Consider the following 25,821-nt stretch of genomic DNA (forward strand, 5'->3'; position numbering starts at 1 on the left):
AATGATTCATTTTCATTGTTAAACCAAACACTCAATAAAAGTAATGGTTATTGTTACCATTCCACTCCTTTATTTGATTCCATTCCCTTTCTATTTCTCTACTTGAACCAAACGAGCACTAAAGTGGAAAAGAAAAGTGATTAGAATTTTTACGTAGAAATGTATCAAGTTATTGTGTTCTTTCGGTATTCAAGAAAAGAAAATCAACGGAAATTATTACTTGACACTTGTCTTTGAATATAGTCAACTTGAATTCGTGACCTAGAGATCATCCATTTACGATTAATCTCATTACTATTGACTAGACAATCATAATATGATATATCTCATATTTCCTCTAGAGCTTAGTGTTAGTTTTAGCTTAAATCTATTGAAGAGACATTGTAGCCTATATCTTAATTAACCGTTTGACAATAAGATGACTTTTTTATCGAAGGGTTAATTGTAGTTTGTGGTCCAAATTTTAAAGTTATTTGTAAATATGGTCCGAATTTCAGAAAATATAAAAAAGATAACTTAAATTTTTGAGTTATTTGTAAAAATTGTCTGAAATTTAAAAAAATATAGAAAAGTGTCCTAAATTTTGGAATTATTTGTAAAAATTGCTTGAACTTTGAAGTTATTTGTAAAAATGGCAACCTTTAAAATATACGGAAAATATTTTGAATTTTGAAGATTTGTAAAATGGCTCGAACTTTAAAAAATCTAAATTGATCTGAATTTTCATAAATACAAAAAATGACTGGAATTATGACAACGTAGAAGGCTAGAACTTGATATGATAATTAAGTCAAACTTCTAAATTCATTTAGTGCATTCTCAAAATACTAACAAAATATAAGAATTTACTTTTCCTATGAACCCTAAACTCAGGTAAACAATTTTATTCTTTCGCAAAATAATTGTGTTGTTCTGCTCGTGATAATCCAATAAATAATTTATGAAATACTAGTCAATCTTCCTTATTGAGCAGTGTCTTCATTTTCTTCTTTGTTATGCGTAATTAGGATTTTGTAAGCCATAAATATGAAAAATTCGTATTGTCAAGAATATTTTACAAGAAAAAAATTGTTTGTGTGAGATTAGAATTCATATGAAAATATAATTATTACATTTAATTTGTTAAGAATATTCCAAATGAATTTATAATTTTCACATGATTTTCACATCAACTTCGGGCTTTCCACTTTGCCACACTTTGAATGTAAAAGTGTAAATTCATGTTGTTTTTATAACTTTCATGAAAATTAAAACAATTTTTTTGTATTTAATAAAGTTGATGCCATTTTTAAAACTTTATAAATGAATTCATAGTTCAAGCCGGCCATATTTGTGTATTTTTAAAAGTTCAGGTCATATTTACAAATGACTCCAAGATTCATCCTATTTTTCAATAATTTTTAAAGTTCATACTATTTTTATAAATAACTTTAAAATTTAAACTATTTATCATATATTTTAATGTTTAAACCATATTTACAAATATATCAAAGTTGAAAGTTCAGATCATAAATTACAATTAATCATTTATTTAATAACTGCTGAAATAAAAATTTTATTAGAAGAAAAAAAAAGAAAAACATAAAAAAACCCTTGAAAACACAAGCGCAGACTAAGGGCCGAGCCTCATTAAATCCTTCTTAGGAAAACCCGATGGGAAAAACCAAAGAAGGGAAAAGAGTACCCGTCTAAGCGGAGACCACAAAGCCGGAAGACCTCGGGCGTAACCATTGCCCCTAAGAAACCTCTCCGGAAACAGATCTTCCTCAAAAAGAGGATCATCATCAAGCATATCGCCCCCAACGCTGTTTAACAATAGTTGTCATAGCAGTAGCAGCCGAAATAATCACTTTTTCTCGCAAAAAACTGTGGACTACGTCACTTTCTATCATTTTTATCATTTAATCACTTTTCTTCTTAATAAATGTGCTCAAAAGTAGGGAGTCATATTTTTTTTTTTTTTGGATAAATTAACAGTATTGAATAAAGAAATTTAATGGTCGCGCTACAATGGACTCGAATCCAAAACCTTTGGCCTTAGGCATTAATCCCTTACCGTTTGGCCAACACATGCACACAGTAGGGAGTCATACTTAATTATTAGTAGGACGGTGGAAGTATAATTTAAACTTTAGATGTAACAAATTGTTCAATTTATAACATATATGTTTAAATTTTAATTATATTTTAATAAACTCTTAAAATTTACACGAAATTTCAACCATTTCAATTAAAACACTAGCATTATTTATTATTACTTTTTTGCTATTTTAACACTTCTAAGTTGATTTATTTATTTGGCAAGATCCTGAGTTGTGATGTGGTTGTACGATGGAATGTACACCAATTAAGGTGCGATAGAGAAAAGATGCTCATTCAATTTCGCAATGGAATGTACGAAAATGACATTACAAAAATATTTCATCACATATATAAATATATATATATATATATTCTCGGCTAATTTGTCCACATCAAATAAATTAATCCTAGATGACATTCCGCAAAGGAGTCTTGCTCAAAAACATTAGTGATATTAAAACTGCATATAATTGATACGAGTGTTATAATTGCATCGATTGAAAAGTCGTGATTATAGAAAATGTAATTGTCGTGTTTAATTCCAAGAATTAATCCAATTAGCTAGTACGTTAATTTTAACAATATGCTCATTTTTTTTATTTTTTTTATCATGGTTATTCGTGTAGTGCTAGTATACATCATTTAAATTAATACACCGAGATACAATACAAAACTTTGTAACCTTCACTGTGGGGGAAATCTATATCTAAATAAATGAATCCACCTCTTAATTTCTTATCTCGATTGCTGTGAGTCAATTGGTCAACCTACTAGCCTTTCTCAATCAAATACAATAAAGAAGAGCATTTCTGTGTTACATTTAATAACTAAAGAAAATTTATTTAATACTGAGGACTTAAGGCTACATATAATTCAGAGATTCAATGTTTCTAGGCTTAGTAGAATAGTGGCCGATTCAATTTTTTTTTTTTTTGTTTTTTGTTTCGATTCCATGGTAATGTCTATCCTAGGCCAGTGCGTTTTACGCACTGCCGTTGATTGGTTGACACGTCAAATTTTAAAAGAACCGGCTCAACTCCCCTTTACACAACCCACACCGGTTTCTGGATAAAGAATACCACTAATGGTTTTTTTATACCTAGTTTGATGATTACACCTTTTTCGTTTTGAATGTTGTGCCTTTTTGTTTGATTTGTTTGATTAATTAAATGTCAGATTTAATTAATAACTTAATTTTTAATTTTTCAATTTACTTTTACAATTGTATATTTATACTATTTTGAGTTTATGTTAAAAACAATTTTTATACATTAAAAAATCTTTATTTATTTTTTTAACTATGCATAATTAAGCACATGTAAATATGGTTGTGCAATAATAATATAAATAATCTAAACACACACACACACACACACATATATATATATATATATATATTCATTTTATTTATTTTTAATTTATATATGTGTATGTATTCAGTTTGTAGGTTGAATAAAATTCAATTTATAAATAATTAATATATATAGGGAGAAGTTCAAACAAGAACCACTAAATAAATAAGAACGGAGAACCATTTTAAGTCATTCGATCATCAAGATCTATGGTAGATGCATCATGTTGATGGATGAATGCAGAACTTGGGTTCAAATCCTAAAGGAAGCAAAAAATTTATTTTTTTCAGATGCATTAAATTTAATTGCGGATTCATTAATTTGTATAGCATATGCAGTAATTTTAATGGTTCTTATGTTTTAACGATAATTGTGGTTCTCACTATAACCGCACCCTATATATATATATATATATATATATATATATATTGGAATTATAAATAATGTAATAAAATTATATTATCTGTAGTTACTACCGATTTTATATTCGCTCATTCGAAAGCATTCTAAATTAATTGAAAATAAAAAAAAATTGAATTTTAATTATATTATAATAAAATTAATTGTCATGCCCTATATTGAATTTTCTATTTGCTGGTAGTTTTTAATTTATATATATGTGTATAAACTCAAATTGTGTATCACACAAAATTCAAATTATAAATAATTTATGTATAACTTTGAATTATAATTACTCCATCTGTCTTGATTCAATAAGCCACAAGCTTTGGACACGGATGTTAAAACATGAATAATTTATAATAAAAGAGGAGAGAAAATTTATTTTTTGTTAAATATATATGTGTCCAGAAAGTGAGAGAGAGAATTAAAGAAAATATAATTATGTGTGAAGTATAATGACATTTGGTGTAAATAATGAGTTATATGAGGATATTTGTTATGTGTTGACTTTTCATTTTTTGAAGTGACCTATTGAATTGGAACATCTGAATAAGGAAACATGACCTATTGAATTGAGACGGATGGAGTAAAAAATAAGATATAGTTTTATTTGGGGATTTAGGATATTAAATGTGTATTTTTGTTACATAGAAAAATAAATTAATATATTCTCAAATTGAAGTAAGATTATTGGAAAATCATTTGGGGATTCTCAAATTGAAGTAGTATTAATGGGAAATCATTTGAGATTCGCAAATTGAAGCATGATTATTGGGAAATGGATTGAGGATTCTCAAATTCAAGTATAATTAGTGGAAAATCAATTGGGGATTCTCAAATTCAAGTATGATTAGTGGTAAATCGATTGGAGATTCTCAAATTCAGTTATGATTACTGTGAAATAGATTGGGAATTCTCAAATTCAAGTATGATTGGTGGAAAATCGATTGAGGATTCTCAAAATCAAGTATGATTAGTTGGGAATCAATTGGAGATTCTCAAATTAAAGTATAATTAGTGGAACATCAATTGAGGATTCTAAAATTCAAGTATGATTAGTGGGAAATCGATTGGGGATTCTCAAATTCAAGTATGATTAATGGGAAATCGATTGAGGATTTTTAAATTTAAGTATGATTAGTTGGGAATCGATTGGGGATTCTCAAATTTAAGTATGATTAGTGGAAAATCAATTGGGGATTCTAAAATTCAAGTATGATTAGTGGAGAATCGATTGGGGATTCTCAAATTCAAGTATGATTAATGAAAAACCGATTAAATATTCTCAAATTTATTATGATTAGTTGGGAATCGATTGTGGATTCTCAAATTTAAGTATGATTAGTGGAAAATCAATTGGGGATTCTAAAATTCAAGTATGATTAGTGGAGAATCGATTGGGGATTCTCAAATTCAAGTATGATTAATGAAAAACCGATTAAGTATTCTCAAATTTATTATGATTAGTTGGGAATCGATTGTGGATTCTCAAATTTAAGTATGATTAGTGAAAAATCAATTGGAGATTCTAAAATTTAAGTATAATTAGTGAAAAATCAATTGGAAATTCTCAAATTCAAGTATGATTAATGAAAAATCGATTGAGGACTCTCAAATTCAAATATGATTAGTGAAAAATCGATCGAGGATTCTCAAATTCAAGTATAATTAGTAGGGAATCGATTGGGGATTCTCAAATTCGAGTATGATTAGTGGAAGAAATCGATTGGAGATTTTCAAATTTAGTTATAATTAGTGTGAAATCGATTGTGGAATCTCAAATTCAAGTATGATTAGTGGAAAATCGATTGAGGATTCTTAAATTCAAGTATGATTAGTTGGGAATCGATTGGGGATTCTCAAATTAAAGTATAATTAGTGGAAAATCAATTGGGGATTCTAAAATTCAAATATGATTAGTGGTGAATCGATTGGGGATTCTCAAATTTAAGTATGATTAGTGGAAAATCGATTGGGAATTCTCAAATTTAAGTATGATTAGTTGGGAATCGATTGAGGATTCTTAAATTTAAGTATGATTAGTAAAAAATAATTGGGGATTCTAAAATTCAAGCATAATTAGTAGGGAATCGATTGGGGATTCTCAAATTCAAGTATGATTAGTGAAAGAAATCGATTGGAGATTCTCAAATTCAGTTATGATTATTGTGAAATCGATTGGAGAATCTCAAATTCAAGTATGATTGGTGGAAAATCGATTGAGGATTCTTAAATTCAAGTATGATTAGTTGGGAATCGATTGAGGATTCTCAAATTAAAGTATAATTAGTGGTAAATCAATTGGGGATTCTAAAATTCAAGTATGATTAGTGGGGAATCGATTGAGGATTCTCAAATTCAAGTATGATTAATGGGAAATCGATTGAGGATTCTCAAATTTAAGTATGATTAGTTGGGAATCGATTGGGGATTCTCAAATTTAAGTATGATTAGTGAAAAATCAATTGGGGATTCTAAAATTCAAGTATGATTAGCGGATAATCGATTGAGGATTCTCAAATTCAAGTATGATTAGTTGTGAATCGATTGAGGAATTTTAAATTCAAGTATGATAAGTAGAAAATTTAAAAGATGATTAGTGTGAAATCGATTGGGGATTCTCAATTAAAGTAAGATTACACGAAATTGATTTGGGGATAATGAAACTGAAGTAAAATTAGTGGAAATGCATTTGGAGATAATGAAATTGAAGTATGATTAGTGGGAAATCATTTGGGGATTATCAAATTGAAGTATGAACAGTGGGAAATCATTTGAGGATTATCAAATCGAAGTATGATTAGTGGATAATTGATTGGGGGTTCTCAAATTTAAGTCAGATTAGTGGGGAATCATTTGGGAATTCTCAAATTGAAATATCATTAGTGGAAAATCATTTTGGGATTATCAAATTGAAGTATTATTAGTGGGAACTCGATTGGAGATTATAAAATTGAAGTATGATTAGTGGAAAATCATTTGGGGATTCTCAAATTGAAGTATGATTAGTTGAAAATCATTTGAGTATTCTCAAATTGAAGCATGATTAATAAGAAATTGATAGGAGAATCTCAAATTGAAGTATGATTAGTGGAAATCATTTAGAGATTGATTGTGAAATTGAAGTTAAATTACACGAAATTGAGTTGAGGATTATCAAATTAAAGTTAAATTACATGAAATCAAATGGGGGATTATGAAATTGGAATTAAATTACATGAAATTGAACTATTGATTATGAAATTGAAGTTATATTACATGAAAATGAATTGGTGATTATGAAATTGGAGTTAGATTACACGAAATTGAATTGAGAATTATCAAATTAAAGTTAGATTACATAAAATCGCATTGGGGATTGTCAAATTGGACTTAAATTACATGAAATTGAATTGGGGATTTTTGAATTGAAGTTAGATTATATGAAATTAAATTGGGGTTATCAAATTGGGTTAGATTTCACGAATTTCAATTGATTATTTTTTTCCCGGCAAAATTTATCTCTCATTCTTTTTACTTATTTTATCACACTTTCTCTCCTAATTCTTATATCATACACGTCTTCTTCTTCTTTTGATTTTCTCTCTACAATCCCTACCATTTTTTTTCCGTATTTTTTCTATTTTTTATTTAGATTCTTTCTTAAAATCATCAAATTAAATTTATGAAAAAACATCAAATATGTATCTTAAATTGAAGATCGTTACAGGATCATGAATTTGATATAAAAATCATCAAAAAAAAAACTTTAAAAATGAGTAAGTTATACAATAGATTAAAATTCTAAAATATATAATACTCCCTTCGTCCCACCATTTTAGTCCCTTATTCCATTTTTGAGATGTCTCAAAAAGATAGTCCACTTTTCTAATTAATACTATATAAAAATATTGTTTTTACTAAATTAACCTTATTTAATGCTTCACTTAAATGTGAAAAGGATGTGTGAAAATAATAAATAAGTGTATAAAAGATAAAAATATAAAAATTAAATGTATTTTTTTAATATGTGTGAAAAGTGAGAGGGGACTAAAATGGTGGGACGGAAGGAGTATATTTTTTCTCTCTCTTCTTATAAGATTTGAAACCAAACTTTTTCTCACATATTCTTATCTCATTTTTGACGTTGAGTACACATTTTGCTTTACATTCATTTTCATTATTATTCAATTATCCTTTTTTATATTTTTGTTATATATCAATTTTTAAGTTTTTATTTACATATATTCTTTTACTTATAATAATTATCAATGCAACTATGAAGAATGAAATTATATTCGTTTATTTTATAACTCTCTAATTTAAGAATTTAAGTTTTAAAATTAAAATTTGTATTACTTTTGATATAAATTTGAAGATAAATAATCAGTATATATTCAAAAAATAGATGTTCTTGTATGATTTAAATTTATCTAATTTGTAGTTATGTTTTTGTACAAATTATTTGTTTATATAAATATATCTACTATTATCTTTTCAATTAAATTTAATATTAGACAGATATTTATATATAATAAAAATTAAAATATTAAATATGGTTTTATATTTACATGTTTCGTATTTTTCAATTTTTTAGCATTGTAAATATTAATTTAGAGCTTAAGTAATGATATGATATACAGTAAATATTTTATTGTTAGTTGCATATACAGTAAATTGATTGTCGTAATATCGTTTATACAATACTGGTATATAGAGTTAGGTTATAGCGAGAATATTATTTTTCGTGAAAAATTAGAATACTGAATAAGTTGTATTTTGACATTTTTATGAAATTTATTTTTTTAATAATTATAAATATAATTTGTCTCATACATAGCACGAGAGAACGTTATTATATTCTTTATAAAAAAACACTTTTTTTTACTGATGATTACGATTTATTTTCACGCAATACTTTTTCCATGGTAAAGTTGATGATTATCTATCATATTTATTACGAAAACATGCGATCTTTTTTTTAATTTTGTATTTTTTGCACTATTAATATTAGGGGTGGTGTCTTCGGTGGCCATATAATAGATCAATCAATAATAATTAATAAATGACTTGAAACAATTCCTATGTTAGCAGTTTCATTAATTTCTCTCGACTAACTATTATTTTTATTATTTGTTTTTTTTTAGAAGACATTAGATTTTCACTTTACAGCTTGACAAAATGGGCTAAAATGCGGTAGCCACGTTTTGGACCAAATAAAACACGCCAACACTAAAATAAATCAAAATAAGCATTTTAATTAGAGCAAATAAAAACATTAGATTTTATCTTTCTCTCTCTCCACCGTAACTCTCTAAAATCATTATCTTTCCTCTGTAGATATTTCTCTCTCATCAGTTATATGTCTATCCCTCCCTCCTCACCACGCAAACTCTCCCTCTCTCCTCTTCATCCTTTTCCTCCGTCAACCCTTGCCGTCCGATTACTCTCACCGCTGTCGCCGCCTGTACAATATTTTCCCCTTAACCTCCACCCACCCAGATCCTCCTTCCTCATCTTGGCTGAACATCCAACAACCAAAATAGACACCGCCACCGACCTCGTCTGGTTTCGCCATACACGAGCCTCACCGCTCTCTCTTCATCTGAATTGACGACAATTTTAACCGCTTACTGTTGGGGTGCGAAATTTTCGAGAGTTCTGATTTTGGAAAAGGGCAGAGTGAGATCTAGAGAAAATGAGTTTGCAAATTTAAAAGAAGATGAACAGGAGAGGAAAAGGGTGCCGGCTTCACAGATGGGTTCAAATTTCATCAAGAATCAAAACATCCTAGATTGAAAGTGCATTTTCCTGGGATTTCCTCCAAAGAAAGAGCGTAAATTAGTGTATCCAAAGTTAAAATATATATATATATATATATATATATATATATAAAGTACTGTTCATAAAAAGTGTGTAAAATCCTCGTGATTTCGAACCCATTGAGATTTGACTGAATAATGCAAAACAAGAGTCCGAAAAACCGGTGGTATGGTTTATTACAAAATCGGTCTGGGCTCTCGAAAAACAAACTCAAATGATTTATCTCATAAATGACGTGTCAAGCGATCAACGGCAGTGCGTTCTACGCCACGACCTAGGATAGACATTACCCGATTCCATATTCTATGTGAAATAAAAGATTAAGAAAAAAAAACATCCTAAAACTATATGAGACGCTCAGTTATGCACAAAATTTTGTGGGGACGGGATTCTACGTCATTTTACAATTATCTTATAATTGCAATATCATTGAATAATAAAATGGTCTACAATTAATTTACTTTTAGCATATAAGTCTATCTAATTATATAATGCATATTCGGGAGCCACATCATAAAATACAACCAACTGGTTACCATTTCTAAAAAACACGAATAAAACAAAGACGATAGTGAGCCAGTCTCAATTTAAATATCAATATGCAAAATAAAATAGTAGTAAGTACTACTTTTTAAAACTTAATTGTTCAAAATATAGTAGTACAGTATATAATTTTACGAACAAATAAATATCTCCAACTTTTGAATGAAGGAAGGGGGAAAAAAAAGAAGAAAGAAATAAAAAAAAGCAAAACTCGCTAACGCTTATATTAATATATAGTGTAAATTAAAATATTGCATATACTAAAAATAATAAAAAAATAGTTGGATATTGGAATAACAAGCTGTGCATGGAAGTGGTATTAGCCATGTTCTAGCAAACTTTGATTCTAAGAAAGTGTATTTATCTTTGATGCCAGGCTGTTTGGGGCGCTAACTCTCCTCCCCTTATATATACCATTAATTAATTAATGTGAAAGCTTAACTTGATTGTCGGACTTAAACAACCATTTCTCCACCATGCTTTTTCATACAATTGCCTAATTATTGTCGCACAAGATTCCATACAAAGATCCTATAACAAAACAATATTATATTTTTAATTTTACAATATTACATACTATGATGCTCAATGAACGGTATATATAAATCCATGATATTGCAAAACAAAATTAAAATTTTGGTATATTAATTGAATAAAATCAACAATTTATTGGTATAAACGATCCAAACTCTATAAATTTTTTGATAATGACAAACTATAGAATTCTTTTGATTTTTATCTCAGATTTTTTAATTTTAAGAATTGATTGTTTCGAGGATCTATGCGAAGTATAGATTTATCGATCTCTAATGTATTTAGATCTCGTTATATCTAAACTGATTGAATATGTTATTTTAATTTTGGATTTGCTCAAGATTTCAAAACTACATAATTAATAAAATATATCAACATTTGTTTGATAAACTTTTTTTTTTTATATACCGTTGGATACTTCCTTGAAGCTTGTTCGTGTACATTTTTTCTCTACGAATATAAGAATGAGTCCCAATTCATCCCCAATATCAAAATGGTGATTGAGATAGTTAATTTATTCTTATATTAAGGAACCTTATTTGATCTCGTGATGTTTGAATCTTTTTGGCTCTTGCTTCTTTTATTCACATTGCCATTTTCAAACTTGATTTCCCAATGACAAAAACTCGTGTGAGCTAGTCCGTATAATTATACGTTCAAATAAAAAATATCATAATTTTTATAAATATGATATTTTATTTTAATTAACTATGAGTAAAAAATTTAAAATAGGTTTCTCTGTGGTACCAACTGTCTTAGAATGGAACCTCCAGGCTCCACTTTTAAAGCTATTCAGCTTCTCATCAATCCAAATAGTCATTAGCTTTCACCTAAAATTTCCAAGAAGAACCTAAAACTTATCAACAAGAGGAACCCTGTGACAAATATGAAGATCAAGAAAGTGTTAAATAATCAAATCAGATATATTCTTGCATCTTCCGGCTCCAACATGAGAATATAAGAGTAAAATAAGAGGAGCTTAGATATATACTTGCATATTACCAATGAGCAGAGCAAATAAGCGGAGTCCCAAAATGGCTACTGCTATAGAAAACAAGACTTCCCTGAGATGCTTACTGCCCCCTGACCGAGTGTGCTGCACAAAAATTAAAATAATATCAGTCATGATACATATACATTCTCTAAAATCATTATCTAAGGCATGAAGTAGGTCTGACTACATTACTCATTGTGTATTCACCAAAGTAAACCATCTTTAAACATATAAATAATAAACTACAGATAATCATGGTTAGGAGATATGATTTAAAATGATCCGTAATATAGCAAAGATACTGAGTTTGTATCCTGTCCCTGTTAGTTTCCCACCAATGCTTGGCATGCACCTCTCCAAATTTTTCACGGCTGAAACACATCAACATAGCTATTAACCAAGTGAAAAGGCTATCTATCTATGGTGAGCTTTGTATGAGAAATGGTGACCTGAATTTGACATGCCGAAGCTCTCTAGTGCCATCAAGAAGCTGTCTGATGGTGATGTATACACCAAGCTCATCCTCCGCTATCCATTCCGATTCAATGTCACTGGCATAGATACGCAATATTATAAATGAAGCAACATGAGATTAGAAATTTTATCAGATTTATGCATAGATATATTAAGTGCACATAATCTTCCATTACCAAAAAGGTTGCGCTGCTAATAAAGACTAGTCATATTTCCATAACAATAATAACATATTTAAAAGTGATGTGTATTATTGCAACCACTCCACAATAAGGACATTCCAACTCTTGCCAGTCATCTATACCTATAGCAAAATGGAAATGCAAATCGTCATATACGTTATCATCTCAAATTTCATGAGTTGGAACTACCACAAATGGTGTAAACAGATAACTGTTGCAGATCGCTTCAAAAAACAAAAAGATAACTTTAGCAGATGCAAGGAGAGCTCAAAATTACTCGACCAGGCCAAAGCTGAAGAAATTACCTCAGCAATGCAGTTCTTAAGAGTTAGGGTTTCACCTTCAACATCATAGCAATAATACAAACTCAACGGATATGCAAGTTTCATACAACATAAACCAAACACAAGAATACCAAAAGCCCAGAAGATATTAGTATATGAAACAAACAACCTATTAGCTCCTTTCTAAAATAATTAGCATTAGCTTTCCCTATTCATCTTTTACTATAATTTGGCATTCTCTTTCTGATAGCGTGACACTATAAGATTGTTGAGAAACGGAGATACAGAACAACGGCAAGTTCAACAAATACATGTGAAATAGAAAGCAACAAAAGACAGACTACTCCGCTTAAACATGAAACACATTTTCATCTTCAAGGAAATGGAGATAGTTCGAGGGAGGGAGTCACAAAGTAGTTTAAGGACTCTTTTTAGTTATTGCTTTCATACTTGAGACTACGAAATCATTTGTAACAAGTTAATTTACAACATATAACATGAATTCCATGTGCATCTCTAACTATCTCTTGTGAATGAACATGACAATGATCACAATAACTAACCTGACAATCTTCTCTTGTTGGTAACTCATAATCCAGCTCGCATGAGAATTGTAGAATATAGAATTCTGATTAGGTTGTAGAAAAATACGCTCCTGCTAGCTCCACACTTGTCTAGCAAATCAAACCCTGGATAAACATGCCCAACAACTCCCTATCAGAAAATTCGATGAAATTGACAAAACTAAATGAATTAAACACAGAACACTGAAACATAAACATCCTTCATCATCAATCAACTCTTTTTTATGATAGGACAAAACAAGCATCAACCCCATAAGCAAAGAAGAAAAAGTACAAGAAAGCCAAATGTAAGAATGTTTCGCAGAAGCAAAAACAGCAAAAGTAAGCAGATAATAGTCAAACAAAAAGCTGAAAATCCACTACACCAGAACTCACCAGTTAAGAAAGCACACACATGAAGTCATGAGTCGTTATAAATTATAAAGACTTCGTATACCACTGCCTGCTCTTTTTGTGTGAGTGTGTGTGAGAGAGTGTGAGAGAAGAGGAAGGGGAGAAGAAACATCAATATTGGAGAAAATTAAACCACCAACATAAAATGGAGTAAAAAATTTAAGAAGAAATTTAGTCGAACATACAGAGGATAACACCAGAGTAACCGATAAACAATTAGAGATGAGAAGTTACCATGGTTGAGGAAGTGGCGAGCTGAGCGGGGGAGCAAGTTCAGAACGCCAAAATCGTCGACATTGCGACAGAGATCTTTCACAAAGGAGATAAACCTATTTCCACATATAAGAATTATATATATATCAAAGTAAGATCGACAATAATTCTTCATTTTTGAAGGAAAATTCGCAATAGAGCACTAAGAAATAAAACGCAGAAAAGTAAACACGAAGATGAAGAGAAGCATAACTAAACCATTTAAAGTGAAAATCGACAATGCAAAATCACAGCTTCTCATCGGCGGTAGCGCCAAATCGCGGACGTTTGGATTGGAGAGCAAATTCTCTTCGAAGATGGAAGATTTCTGGATGTGGATTTGAGAATTTTGCCGCATAAGGGTTTTTCTTTTGGAATTGGGGGGAAAAAAACGAAGAGAAAGTTGGACAACTCTTTTTGTTCTTTTCATTTTGCTTTTTTTTTTTTTATTTTTTTTCTAATTCTAATTTATGAATTAAAGGAATTTATTTTTTATTAAAAAAGAATTCAAAAGATTTATAATAGACCGCACCTATGGGTTCGTGTTCTTTGAAAGTTAAACACTGTAGTCTAAGCATTGTATAGTAGTAGTGAGTAGATTGGATAAGACATTTTAAAACAAAAGTCCCATTAAATACATTATAGGACTCTCATCATGCAAGAGTCCTCATATAAGCATCCCCAAAGGCTGATTTTGTTGTAGTGATAGTGCTTTGCCACTTTGGCTTATTTGACGGATAGAAGGGATGAGAGAGATAGAGAAGGTCACTTCAAGGTAGAGTGTCACAACTTGTTACACAAAATTTCACTTAAAACACACAAAACTTACAAATTGATTCTTCTTTGATCAAATAAACAAGTTGTGGATGCAATCTTTAGAATTCATATGATTCTTCAGTGTCAAAGAATAGTTTTTGGTTGGATTTTTGAAATTCAATATGAATTTTTGGACTTTTATGTATGTCTACTTTGGTGCATCATAAAGTGATATAGGGGACACTAGTTCACACGATTAGGACATCGATTCCTTCCAAAATTATGGCAGAAAAGGGGTAACAATTTGTTAAAGATGTACTTTCATTACCAATTATGTGTAGGTAACTTCTTACTTTCACGATTTAATCTTCCAAAAGTTTACGTGTTGGTAATATTCGAATTTCCTATCTAATTTTAGTATTTAAGAATAAATATGACGCTTCTTAAAATCTGTTTGCATCTTTGCTTTTAACACACGTGAAGTGAATGAGTCTCCATTAATCATCAAATCCAGTTGATTAATTTGAGTATATTCTTTTAGTGTCAAACGTATTGACAAAACATTAGCTTTCATTTCACTGAAAATGAAAAGCTATGTGATGTGTGAAGGAACTTCATTAAAAAAAATTACAATATTTTAATTAATTTTGAATAGTGGATATTTGTTTCAGTTTGAGAACCTAGAAACTATAAGTAATTCATATATATTGGGTATATTTATTCTCTCACAAGTCTCGCAATAAAAAAATTATTTAAACCACTCCATATACTTTGTATGTATCTATATATATAATAGTGTGCGAATATTTTATGAGAAAGACAGAAATTTAGATAATAATTATTTAAAGTGATGAGACCTACATAAATATAATAAGGTGTATTGGGACATATGAGGTCTTCAGGATCAAGCTTCGAGTTTTGTTTGAAAATTGATTTGATTGATTTATTTGCTCAACAGTTTTTTGGCTGTTTATCTGAACTCAATATTAAGCTTGTCCCTAAATAGTAATAGTATCATATAAAAGTAATCATCCAAATTAATTTCCACTTGTTTTCTTTTTCTCAATATATTTCCACACATATCATAAAATACTTTACAGTTAATCTGTGAAAAGTAAAAATGGGAAGCCTGGTAAAATTTGGAGAAGTGTCTTTATTGTGTGTGACTGTGTATGTAGAGAGAGAAAGAGAGAGAGAGTGGAAAGGGAGCACGTGGGTGAGGGAGGCCCCGCGTTTCCCGGTGCAGCAGAAAGGGCAACGCAACTTACAGAGAAAAGGGCTGCAGCACGTGACTTTTCTTCCTTTACTACCAACATACCTACATACTCTGCTCTCTCTCTCTCTCTCTCTCTCGCACATAGTATGATGATACTATTACCACTCTCACCCTCAATAAATTTTAGAGAAGTGACCATGATCACTTGTAACATATTAATGAAAACATTGATTTCTAAAATACTCTTAAAGCATAATTTTTCTTGCGGTCCATAACAAGTGTCTATATGTAATATATTCCTTGTGTTTCATAAAACAAGTGTTCATTTTCTTTTGATACGATGGGTATAATTACAGAGTAAAAAATAGTAAAAAAATAGCAGAGACCACTTTTATTTTGGAAGAGAAATGATGAATAAAATATAAAAACGTAAAAAATGATTGAGCTACTTTCTTTCTTTAGAAAGTAGACATTTGTTATGGGAACGGAGGAAGTTATATATATTATTACATATTTCAGTATATTATATTTAAGGATATTAATTTTTATATTTTTAACAATTAAACCAAAAATACATAAATTATTGGAGTAGTTAATATAACTTTTTAAAATTATTATGTACTAATTGTGTTAAATAATGTAAAAGGAGAATTTTATCAAGGCAACTTCACTAAATTTACTAGCATCATAGTAGATTTAGAATTTGCCAATACTAAAATAGGGCATGATTAAGTGCATCATTAGAGTGATTTAGTGTACCATCTGAGTTGCCAAAATTACTTTACCTTCTTTATACTAAGCGCTCGTTTGGTTCAAGTAGAGGAATGTAAAGGAATTGAAATCAAATAAAGAGATGAAATAGTAACAATAATTATTATTTTTATCGAGTGTTTGGTTTAACAATGAAAATGAACCACTAGTAAGGGTTTCTCTTTCTTTTGTTTCCCTTCTATTTTGAAGGGTAATAAACTGAGTGATTGAATTACCCTCAAGTAAGAGTAATGGTTAACTCGTTACCCAAACCAAACAACAAGTAATGGATTCAATTAATTGAATCAATTTCCAATCTCCAAAAACACCCAATCAAATATGGGTTAAAAGTTTGATTGAAATATGATGAATTTAGAGTTTTGAGATCAATCGAATGGGCTGGATGGTTTAATAATAAAGAGGTGTTTATTTAATATTTCCTCTGTCTCGCGAAACTTGATTAGTATTTTTTTTTTGAATTGTTCCGTGACTTAAGCATATTTTTATTTTTTCACCTACTATATTTAATACACAAAATACTAACTTTTTAAAATTCATGTCAAAAAGAAATTAATCGAACTTTACAAGACAAAGGGAGTATAAAAAGAATGAGCTTTTGCACTGCATTGTCAAATCAAGTTTGAGATTTTTGTTTAAGTATTCATAAAACAATTATAGATAATTTTTAATACTCCATAAAATATAAAAGCCAAACAAAGAGATCAGAAATGCGAGCTAGTTATTTTAAGTTGGAAGACAAATGAATGGTACATGAGACAAGTATTTGAATTTCGAAAATGAGAAATTATATTAAAGAGTTGTTAATTGTTGAAGTATGGTCTGAAATTTGGATTTACTCTGAGAAGCACCGACAAGGAAAGGAATTAAAATTAAGAGTAGTGTTAAATTACAAGGAGAGAGGAAATAGGATAAATTTGTGAATGTGGATCTGTGCAGTAATGATGTTTGTTTTGGGGGTTATTAATGGGAATTGTTTAATTAATTAAAGTTAAGGTCAACGAAGTTTAAGTGTATTTAAGTGAGATTGTAAGTAACAGCAGTGGAAGTAACAGCAGAGGCGTGGCGAGTCACGTGTCGCCCACATATCCATCCACACATTTACAGTGCGGCAGTTTTAAGGTCGAATTACGACGACGGCGACTCCTCCTTGCCTTGTCCTCCAATGCCCACTTGCACGTGCGCACCAACAATAACCCCCCCCCCCCCACCCCTCTGTCTATATATATTAATTTATATATATACTCATTTTTTAACCTTTAGTAATATGTAAATTTGATCATCTCGAATATAATTTATGTGGGACTAGAATAAATATAATATTACAAAGAAAAAAATGCTAACGTAAAGCCTTGTTTTCAAAATAAAATGAGCTACTTATTATATAGATGAGAGCTCAGGATTCCAATAAACTGCGTGGGAATGTTTTTTGATTGATTTTCTATTGATTCAACTGGTATATTTATTTATTTATTTATTGGTTGCTCTTTAATTGCTCTATGATTCAAAGAAAAATAATTTTTGGAAATATTCTTTAACTTTTTGTCTGCAGTATATAAATTTCTCTTTAACTTTGACGACATAATTCTAGTAATTAATTAAGCTAAGATACAAACGTAATAGAGACAGAAGATTCTTGATCACCTATCCTCTTCACCTAAGAAGTAACAGTATGCAACACCTCCTCAATTTATCATCCATATTAAATATAATATATAGTATATAACAAAAAAATTATATAATATGGACACGAGACACACATACAAATAAGATATGACAGGTAAATACATATCCTTTAACATACCCCCTTTCTAGGAATTCTTATCCATTTTTGCAAATTGCAACCAGTTCCTACATTATTGAATAATTAAGCACAACCTATTCCAATTAAATTAAATTTTAAAATTAGTATTACACGAAAGCTGTTGCAAATGAAGATCGTATACGTATTTTAATATATAATTGACGTTAACAAATAGATGAATTTACCTCTAAAAGCAATTAAATAGGAAAGTCAATAACAAAGGTTTATCACTAATCATTGTAGTAGTGGTTGAAAAGATCCAAAAAATGTCGATAATATACGTAGGAAGATACAAACACATTGAAATTAAACATCAAGTTTGATTATTGGAATTTAAAAAACTCACAAATATTTGCAAGGAATTTAGAAAGTGAACCAAATAAGCTGGAGACGAAAATTTGACATGTGATATACTATAAGAAGTAATTAAATGAAATTTAAGAATATATATTTAGCGTGATACATCATTAATTGGGCTCGGACTCCGATAAGATTTAGTTATAGTAAATAAAAGTGGTAATCGGGATCACCAAAATCCCTTAAAAAAATCCATTGCCAATAAAATATAAGTAATTAAATAATTTCCGTTTGATGTGCCCGTACATTAGACTGAGCTGCCAAACGCCGTTTACACCGCCGCAACGTCGTTAACTCACCGCCGCAACGTCGTTAACTCAACGCCGTTTCCCCCTCTCGCCCAATAAACCAGCCAACGACGCTTATTCGGAAATACGAAAACGAAAACGAAGAACTCAAAAGGCCCCCCTTCTCCCCCACCCCCACCCCACCTCACCTCCATTTTCTGCTACATACACACAGGTATATATTTATATGTGTGTGTATAATAAAAACAAGGAGACTTCTCCATCTACAGATGAGAAAGTTTTTAGAGAGAGAATTAAACACATAATTGAATTCCGTCTCTCTTCCTTCAACTCAAGAGACTCTCTCTGTTTCTCTTTTTGTTAGGGAATTGTGTTTGATTCGAGCTTGGGCCTACCATCGATCCCGTGAAAGCCACTGTTCGGGGTTGCTTTTGGAGAATCTGCAGCTGAATTATGCGTTTCTCATCTTAATTTTTATGTGTGCGTACATGAATCTCGATTCCAGCTCAACGCCTTCTTTTGTATATTGGTTTTTTCGAGCTGAATTGCGTGTAATTCAGCTGAATTGTGTCCAACTGCAGATTCGGTGGAGGTGGAGGAAGCCATGCTGGTGTTGTTTATCTGAATTGGAGCTATTCGTATATAGCTGAATTGCCGCTTGGAATTCTCGGAGAGGATTTTTGGAGAGAGGAGAAGAATCGCGGCGAATGCGCCTCCGATCTTCACGTTGGAGGCGGATCTGATTCGGAGCTCGAATTATTTACGCAAAACACAAAAATCTGCAGATTGAGGAATAAATTATACATGGAATTGCCTGTTGGAACTGAAGGTAAAAATTGTGAACCCATAGCCAAAATTCTGGGGAAAATTGGATTGGCTGTATGATTTTTATTTTTGGGGGGATTTACGTGATGATTGAATTTTGTCGCCAACAGGAAGAAAGGCGACTCATGATTTTCTCTCACTATATTCGTCATCAGCTGCACATAACCAACAAGATCCGTCTCCCTCGCAAGGTACATATTATTTTTCGCCGATTTTCATTCGCCCAGTCAAGCAGTTTCTATGGCGAGTTTCCGTATCTTTCCTTTTTCTATTTTATTTTTGCATGCTGCAGTTATTTGTGATGATGCCTTATGCGAAATTGATCGCGTCAAAAACTCTGGAGATTTTTATGAGACATCATTTCAGAAAAAAGTTCCGATATTAAATGAATAAATCCAGTTCCATATCATACAAACTGATCAGTCCGATCTTTTTCGTTCTTCATCAATTCAAATATCTCCTCTAAATTTGACTGAGAAACGGTAAATATTTATTTTCTTTTTATTTGAGTAAATTACACAACATATATATAATTTTTCTTTTTTTAGGCTGATGATGGGCAAACCTATGGTGTGTGGTTTAAAATCGAAATTAATCGGAGCAAGTAAAAAAAGTATCAAAGAAAAAAGTAAAAAGAGAAAAAAGGAATCGAAAAAATAAGTGAAAAAAAATTAGTGGGGTAATGGTAAATAAGGGATGATTGTTGGTGGGGAAAAGGAAATAGGAAAATATATTGGGAGGGCAACCCACGAGTGGCGCAGTAAATGTACCCGTGACCCCATCGGCGTATGTTAGATCTGGGCATTTGTCTTTTGGAGTGGGCCATCCCTTGGATTGGCTGACATTGCCAAATCCAAAAAGGCTCAGGTTAGAACTTAGCGATGAGCTCATCTTCCTCCAGCTGCTTGGCTGCCCATTTTCGTCAATTCATAATTTTACTTCTTTTTTGTTTTGCCCATTAAATTTATATGTTATGTGCGTTGAATTGGGTCAGTGTTGATTATGCATAAACTGATTTATTTATTTATTTAAAAACAAAATATGTTGGCAGTGAAATTAGAGCTGTATACTTTAAACTGTACAAGTTTTTACATTATAAACGGACCCGGATACAGATTCAATTTTGATTTTACTACTGTTAAAAGTGTAAGAGAACATATAAATTGCAGGCAAAAAGTATAATAAATCTATGTTAATGAAAGTGTTTAGTGTTTAGCTGCCAGCCTATTTCAGATGTCAGTATAAGAATCTAATCTGGTTATTAATGAAAGTATGAAAATTAAATATACTTTTTCTTTGGCTTTTTTTGTTTCCCTGTAAACGACGTGTATTTTCGTGCCATATCCCTTTTCACATCGGAATATGTATAACAAGTTAAGATAATGAAAAATTTGTAATAAATTAATTTAGAAATAAGAATGTGTGTGTAAAAAGGAAAGAATTTGCGAGTAGGCAAGGCATCAAGAATTTATGTGTTAATATCTTGTAAGGTCTTGGGCTTTGTAGAAGTATTTCAATTCATCTTAAAATCTGAAAAGGCTTCATGGATGCATTTCTGTTGGTAGATTGATTATTTCAAACCTGTTTCCCGCAGAAATGGGAGCACTTGAATCATGCTGGTTAATACTCTTCATTTCTTTCTACACAAACTGTAGGTGGCTACCTTAAAACGCATGACTTCTTGCAACCATTGGAACGGGTGGGGAAGCATGTAACAACGACGAAAGAAGATATTAAAGCTGGGGTGGCTGCTGTTGATAGGCCTCCAGCGCCAGCTCCTCCAGCCTCAGTGGAGCATCTTCTTCCTGGTGGCATTGGGACGTACAGCATCTCTTATTTCAATCAACTGGTGTTAAAGCCTGAGGGGAGCTTGTTTACTGCTCAGCCAACCAGGAATGATGAAAACTCAAACTGCAGTTCTTACTCGGGAGGTAGTTTCACTCTGTGGGATGAATCTGCGGTTAAAAAGGGAAAGACAGGGAAGGAGAATATTGCCACAGAAAGACATATTCTGCAAGGTATGTTTAGTTACATTTAGTTGGTTACATTCTTAAAATGCAAATTCAGCGACTAGTTAGTTCACTGCTATCTTTGCATTTCTTGTTTGTGATGACAACTTGTCTGTTCATAGTTAAGCTTATTTAAGCATGGTGCAATATAGAATTGACATGTCCAGTTAGATATTTTGGTGATATCTTTTATTCTTATTCTCTTAATTCTGTTAAACAATGCTTGCGTGTATAGGCCGCACAAACAGAACCGCCTCTGAGCTTCACTAAGTTTAGATTAGATAAGAATCTATTTTATCGTAGCAGGTGGCCATTGTATATTGTACTAATATGAAACACTAGTTTGAATTTTTGCTGATGCTGGTATGGTTGATGATTAACAGAAGCGGGTGTTAATGTGGTTGGAGGGCAATGGGCGCCATTCCTGGAAAAGCCATCACAATCCTCTTCTAACCATAAGCACAACACCACAAATTTCAGCACTTTCTCATCTTCTCAGTCAGTGACTTTTTATTCCATTTTTTTTTCCAGTCTTTGAATATCACTATTTTTGAGCATTTTTCTCCTATCAATATGACAGCAGTAATTAATATCACATTATTTGGACCTTTGTGTTTTCTCAGGCCATCATCATCTCAGAAGAACCAAAGTTTCATGGATGTGATGACATCAGCTAAGAATGACCAAGAAGACGATGATGATGATGAAGAAGAAGAAGAGTTCACCATCAAGAAAGAGCCATCACCCCACTCAAAAGGTTAGTTTTTCTCATATAAAAATAGTTGTGTAACCTGTCCGCATTTGATTATATATTCAAATTTGACAGGTAATTTGTCTGTGAAAGTTGAAGCAAAGACTATAGATCAGAAGCCTAATACACCACGGTCTAAACACTCAGCTACAGAGCAACGAAGGAGGAGCAAGATTAATGACAGGCATGTTTCTCAACCATCACAATTAAAGTTCAAGAATTCTATGCACGCCGTATAGAATATTGTAACAAACTAGTATTATCTTAAAGTCCTAAACTTGGTTTCATTTATCACAAAATTTATCATATCTCTGCTTAATATGATTTCCAGTCCATTTCACATTCTCTGTTCTGATTTCAGAAGCTAGGATGCATGTCCTTCCCCTTATGCATGTGTGTTTCTAAGGTTTTTACTAAATGGAATTTGAATATCTACTATTATACCAATATAGTATGATGGGCTGAATTTCCTTTATTCTTGTACAGTAATGGCATCATAAGTTCCATCCCGAGTTCTTTCTAGGCCATTTTATTTTGTCAAACATCTTTTTGAGAAGTAATAACCTTTATATCTTTTAGGCAGAAAAAGTATTTGACTTTTTTCGGACTAAATTGTTTAAGCCTTCTGGTGCTTGTCAACCAAATGATTTGCCATTTGAGATACTGGATGGCACTGGCAAGTAGAAATACTTGCTTCTTCAGTATTCCTAATGTGATTTGCATATCTCTTTGGAACTGTGTCGCAAAAACAATCCTGCATCTCTGAGAACCCGCATTCTAAGATAGTATTTGGTGTTCTGCAGATTTCAGAGGCTGAGAGAGATCATTCCTAATAGTGAGCAGAAGAGAGATAAGGCATCGTTCCTCTTAGAGGTAACTGGAGATTTTAAAAATATATATATCCATCTATATTGAGATGGGATTTATTAACTTTGAAAACTGAGGTTGGGTACTACGTTAACAGGTTATCGAGTACATTCAGTTTTTACAAGAGAAAGTAAACAGATATGACAGTTCCTATAACATCTGGAATCATGAGCCAGCCAAAATGATGCAATGGGTAAGTTAAAATTGATTCTCGTATAGAGTTCTAAAATGTTTTGTCGACGAACAGTCTGATAATTCTTTCAGGCCTTGCATATTTGAAAAGAAATTATACTATTATGCTAGTAGATAACTATGAGATGAAAATAATGAGGTGAGATCTAACGCTGTGGAAGGTAAAGAACAGAGAATCATTTTTGGCTTTTAAAAGCAATTGCAATTCCTAAATGGCTTTCTTCTCTCAATATCTGGTTCCAAAATTGTAGTGTTTAACTTGATTACTGACTTGTACACTTTGTAGCAGAGGAACTGTCACGTGAGTGAAGGTTTTGTAGAACGTGCACGAGGAACAAGCAGTGATTCTGCTCCAGCGTCAGTATTTGGCAAGAAGTTCGATGAGAGCAAAGCTGCTGTCTCCCCCAGCCTACCAATCAGCGGGCAAAACCTAGTAGACTCAGATTTGAGCACTGCTACTACTTTGAGAGAAAGAGTGGTTCAACTGCCCGAATCAACCTCTAAGGCAGCGACAATTCATTCGCCAATGCAGCCAAATATCTTCACTCTTGGTGGTAGGACAACAAGCATTCCAGCTTCCCCGATTTCACCAAAACAGGCATCCGATCTGGAGAAAGCCATGACATGGCCTCCATCTCAGCTTCGATCATGTACCACCGACACTAAAATGACAGAACATGAACTGACCATTGAAAGTGGCACCATCAACATCTCTAGTGTCTATTCCCAAGGGTGAGAGAGTTCTTGATTCGCACGTCTTTAGGAAACGATAGCTTTTAAGTTCCCGCCTTAATTCATGTCCTTGTTGAACAGGCTGTTGAATACTCTCACACAAGCGCTACAGAGCTCTGGAGTGGATCTATCCCAGGCCAGCATCTCAGTACAAATCGATCTGGGGAAGAAAGCAAACGGCGTCACACATTCTTCTACCTTTATCTCCAAGGTGCTAGACGGATTCTTTTCTTCTCTTTACTGCAAATTTTAAACTTGCATAGTATGATAAAACACCATGATCATGGCAGGAGGATGAAGTTGACACCACCTTACCGCGTTCTGCAACGGCTAGCACGGGGAAGGAATTCGGGCGTGCTGCGAAGAAACTAAGGACTAGCTGAAGCCTAGTGTAACAGTATAGTATTATTCTTTTGTAGTTTTATTTGTTCATTTTTTGGGGTTCCGTTTTCGACAGGGAAGGTATGTATGCCTAACTCAGGAACCAATGTACATGTGTTTTTTATTATTCTATATGTTTTTTTACCTCCAGTTTTGGGATAACACATATCTCAGCACACAAAAAACGTTGTCTTATTATGTAATACTATCTGTATGTTACTATTATTTATGAAAGAGGCTTCCATTCTGATATTAGGAAGCCCTGCTTTTTGTTTCAAGTTTTGGATATCTTGGTTTCTACTGTTTAAGCTTGTACTATATAATATCTCAACTTTTGGTGAACATCTTAACATGTAATGATGAAGTAGTAAAGAAGGAAACATTGGTCTCCCAATCTACAATATTATCTAGCTAGGTGTTAGTATGGAGAGGTAATTGCATCTACGTCAACTTTCATTAATTTCGATTTTGTATGTGAACGAAAATTTTTGCTATTAGTCTAATTCTCACATGATTGTTAGTGCCTCCAAATTACTACTAAGGTGGATGCATGAAATGTCTACATGGCTTACACAATTGATGCACCAAACCATATAATTCGATGTCGATACTTCTTCAGCTAGTCACGATGGCATTAATTTGTCACTTTAGTTAACTATAATGATATTAATTCGTCAAAAATTGACAATTATATGAAAAATCAGAACAATTGAAAGTTCATATATTTAAAAGCATTATTTTTTTAATTTATATGTGAAACTAAAATTGAGTGAAAACTTGTACATTTAAGCCAACTACTCCTCATTTGAAAGAGGAGACTCTATTAATCTCTTAGATTTTAGCTAATATTTTTTTATATAAATTAATAATCAAATAATTAAATTTTAAAAATCGCGATACCGGTGAATTTGAATCCAAAACTTTTACTCTTCGACATTAAAGACACGCACAGTTAGCTGACATTTGAAGAACGAGGGTATGTCACACAATTTTAACAGATTGGTGACGTCAAATTCATGAAACTAAAAATTTTCTCA

General features: G+C 31.6%; 1 protein-coding gene and 1 long non-coding RNA gene across 11 annotated transcripts; one reads left to right on the forward strand and one right to left on the reverse strand.

Moving 5' to 3' along the window:
* Nucleotides 1-11,546: 11,546 nt before the first annotated feature.
* Nucleotides 11,547-14,299, reverse strand: LOC131008768 (uncharacterized). Of its 3 annotated transcripts, none has more exons than XR_009096343.1 (6): nt 14,093-14,299; nt 13,861-13,955; nt 13,213-13,338; nt 12,159-12,487; nt 11,707-12,080; nt 11,547-11,590 (listed from the first exon to the last, which is right to left on the reverse strand). It is a non-coding gene; the product is annotated as an uncharacterized LOC131008768 (long non-coding RNA). The 3 variants fall into 3 exon arrangements; XR_009096341.1 differs by having other exon boundaries at nt 11,548-11,590; nt 14,098-14,298; XR_009096342.1 differs by having other exon boundaries at nt 11,557-11,590; nt 11,718-12,080; nt 14,098-14,298.
* A 4,722-nt stretch (nt 14,300-19,021) lies between these two features.
* LOC131008686 (transcription factor BIM1) lies at nt 19,022-25,062 on the forward strand. 8 transcript variants are annotated; one of them, XM_057935677.1, is made up of 13 exons: nt 19,022-19,241; nt 19,392-19,507; nt 19,609-19,856; nt 19,963-20,043; nt 21,508-21,870; nt 22,245-22,359; nt 22,485-22,618; nt 22,688-22,796; nt 23,416-23,485; nt 23,577-23,672; nt 23,958-24,403; nt 24,485-24,614; nt 24,694-25,062. In XM_057935677.1, the coding sequence occupies exons 3-13, from the start codon at nt 19,832-19,834 to the stop codon at nt 24,784-24,786; spliced, it is 1,662 nt and encodes a 553-aa protein (XP_057791660.1). In that variant the 5' UTR covers nt 19,022-19,241; nt 19,392-19,507; nt 19,609-19,831; the 3' UTR covers nt 24,787-25,062. The 8 variants fall into 8 exon arrangements, with proteins under 8 accessions (XP_057791660.1, XP_057791664.1, XP_057791662.1 ...); XM_057935681.1 differs by having other exon boundaries at nt 19,026-19,241; nt 19,588-19,856; nt 23,961-24,403; XM_057935679.1 differs by having other exon boundaries at nt 19,085-19,241; nt 23,961-24,403.
* The last annotated feature ends 759 nt before the right edge of the window (nt 25,063-25,821 follow it).

This window comes from Salvia miltiorrhiza, chromosome 2 (genome assembly GCF_028751815.1).
Source record: "Salvia miltiorrhiza cultivar Shanhuang (shh) chromosome 2, IMPLAD_Smil_shh, whole genome shotgun sequence".
Lineage (NCBI taxonomy): Eukaryota > Viridiplantae > Streptophyta > Magnoliopsida > Lamiales > Lamiaceae > Salvia > Salvia miltiorrhiza.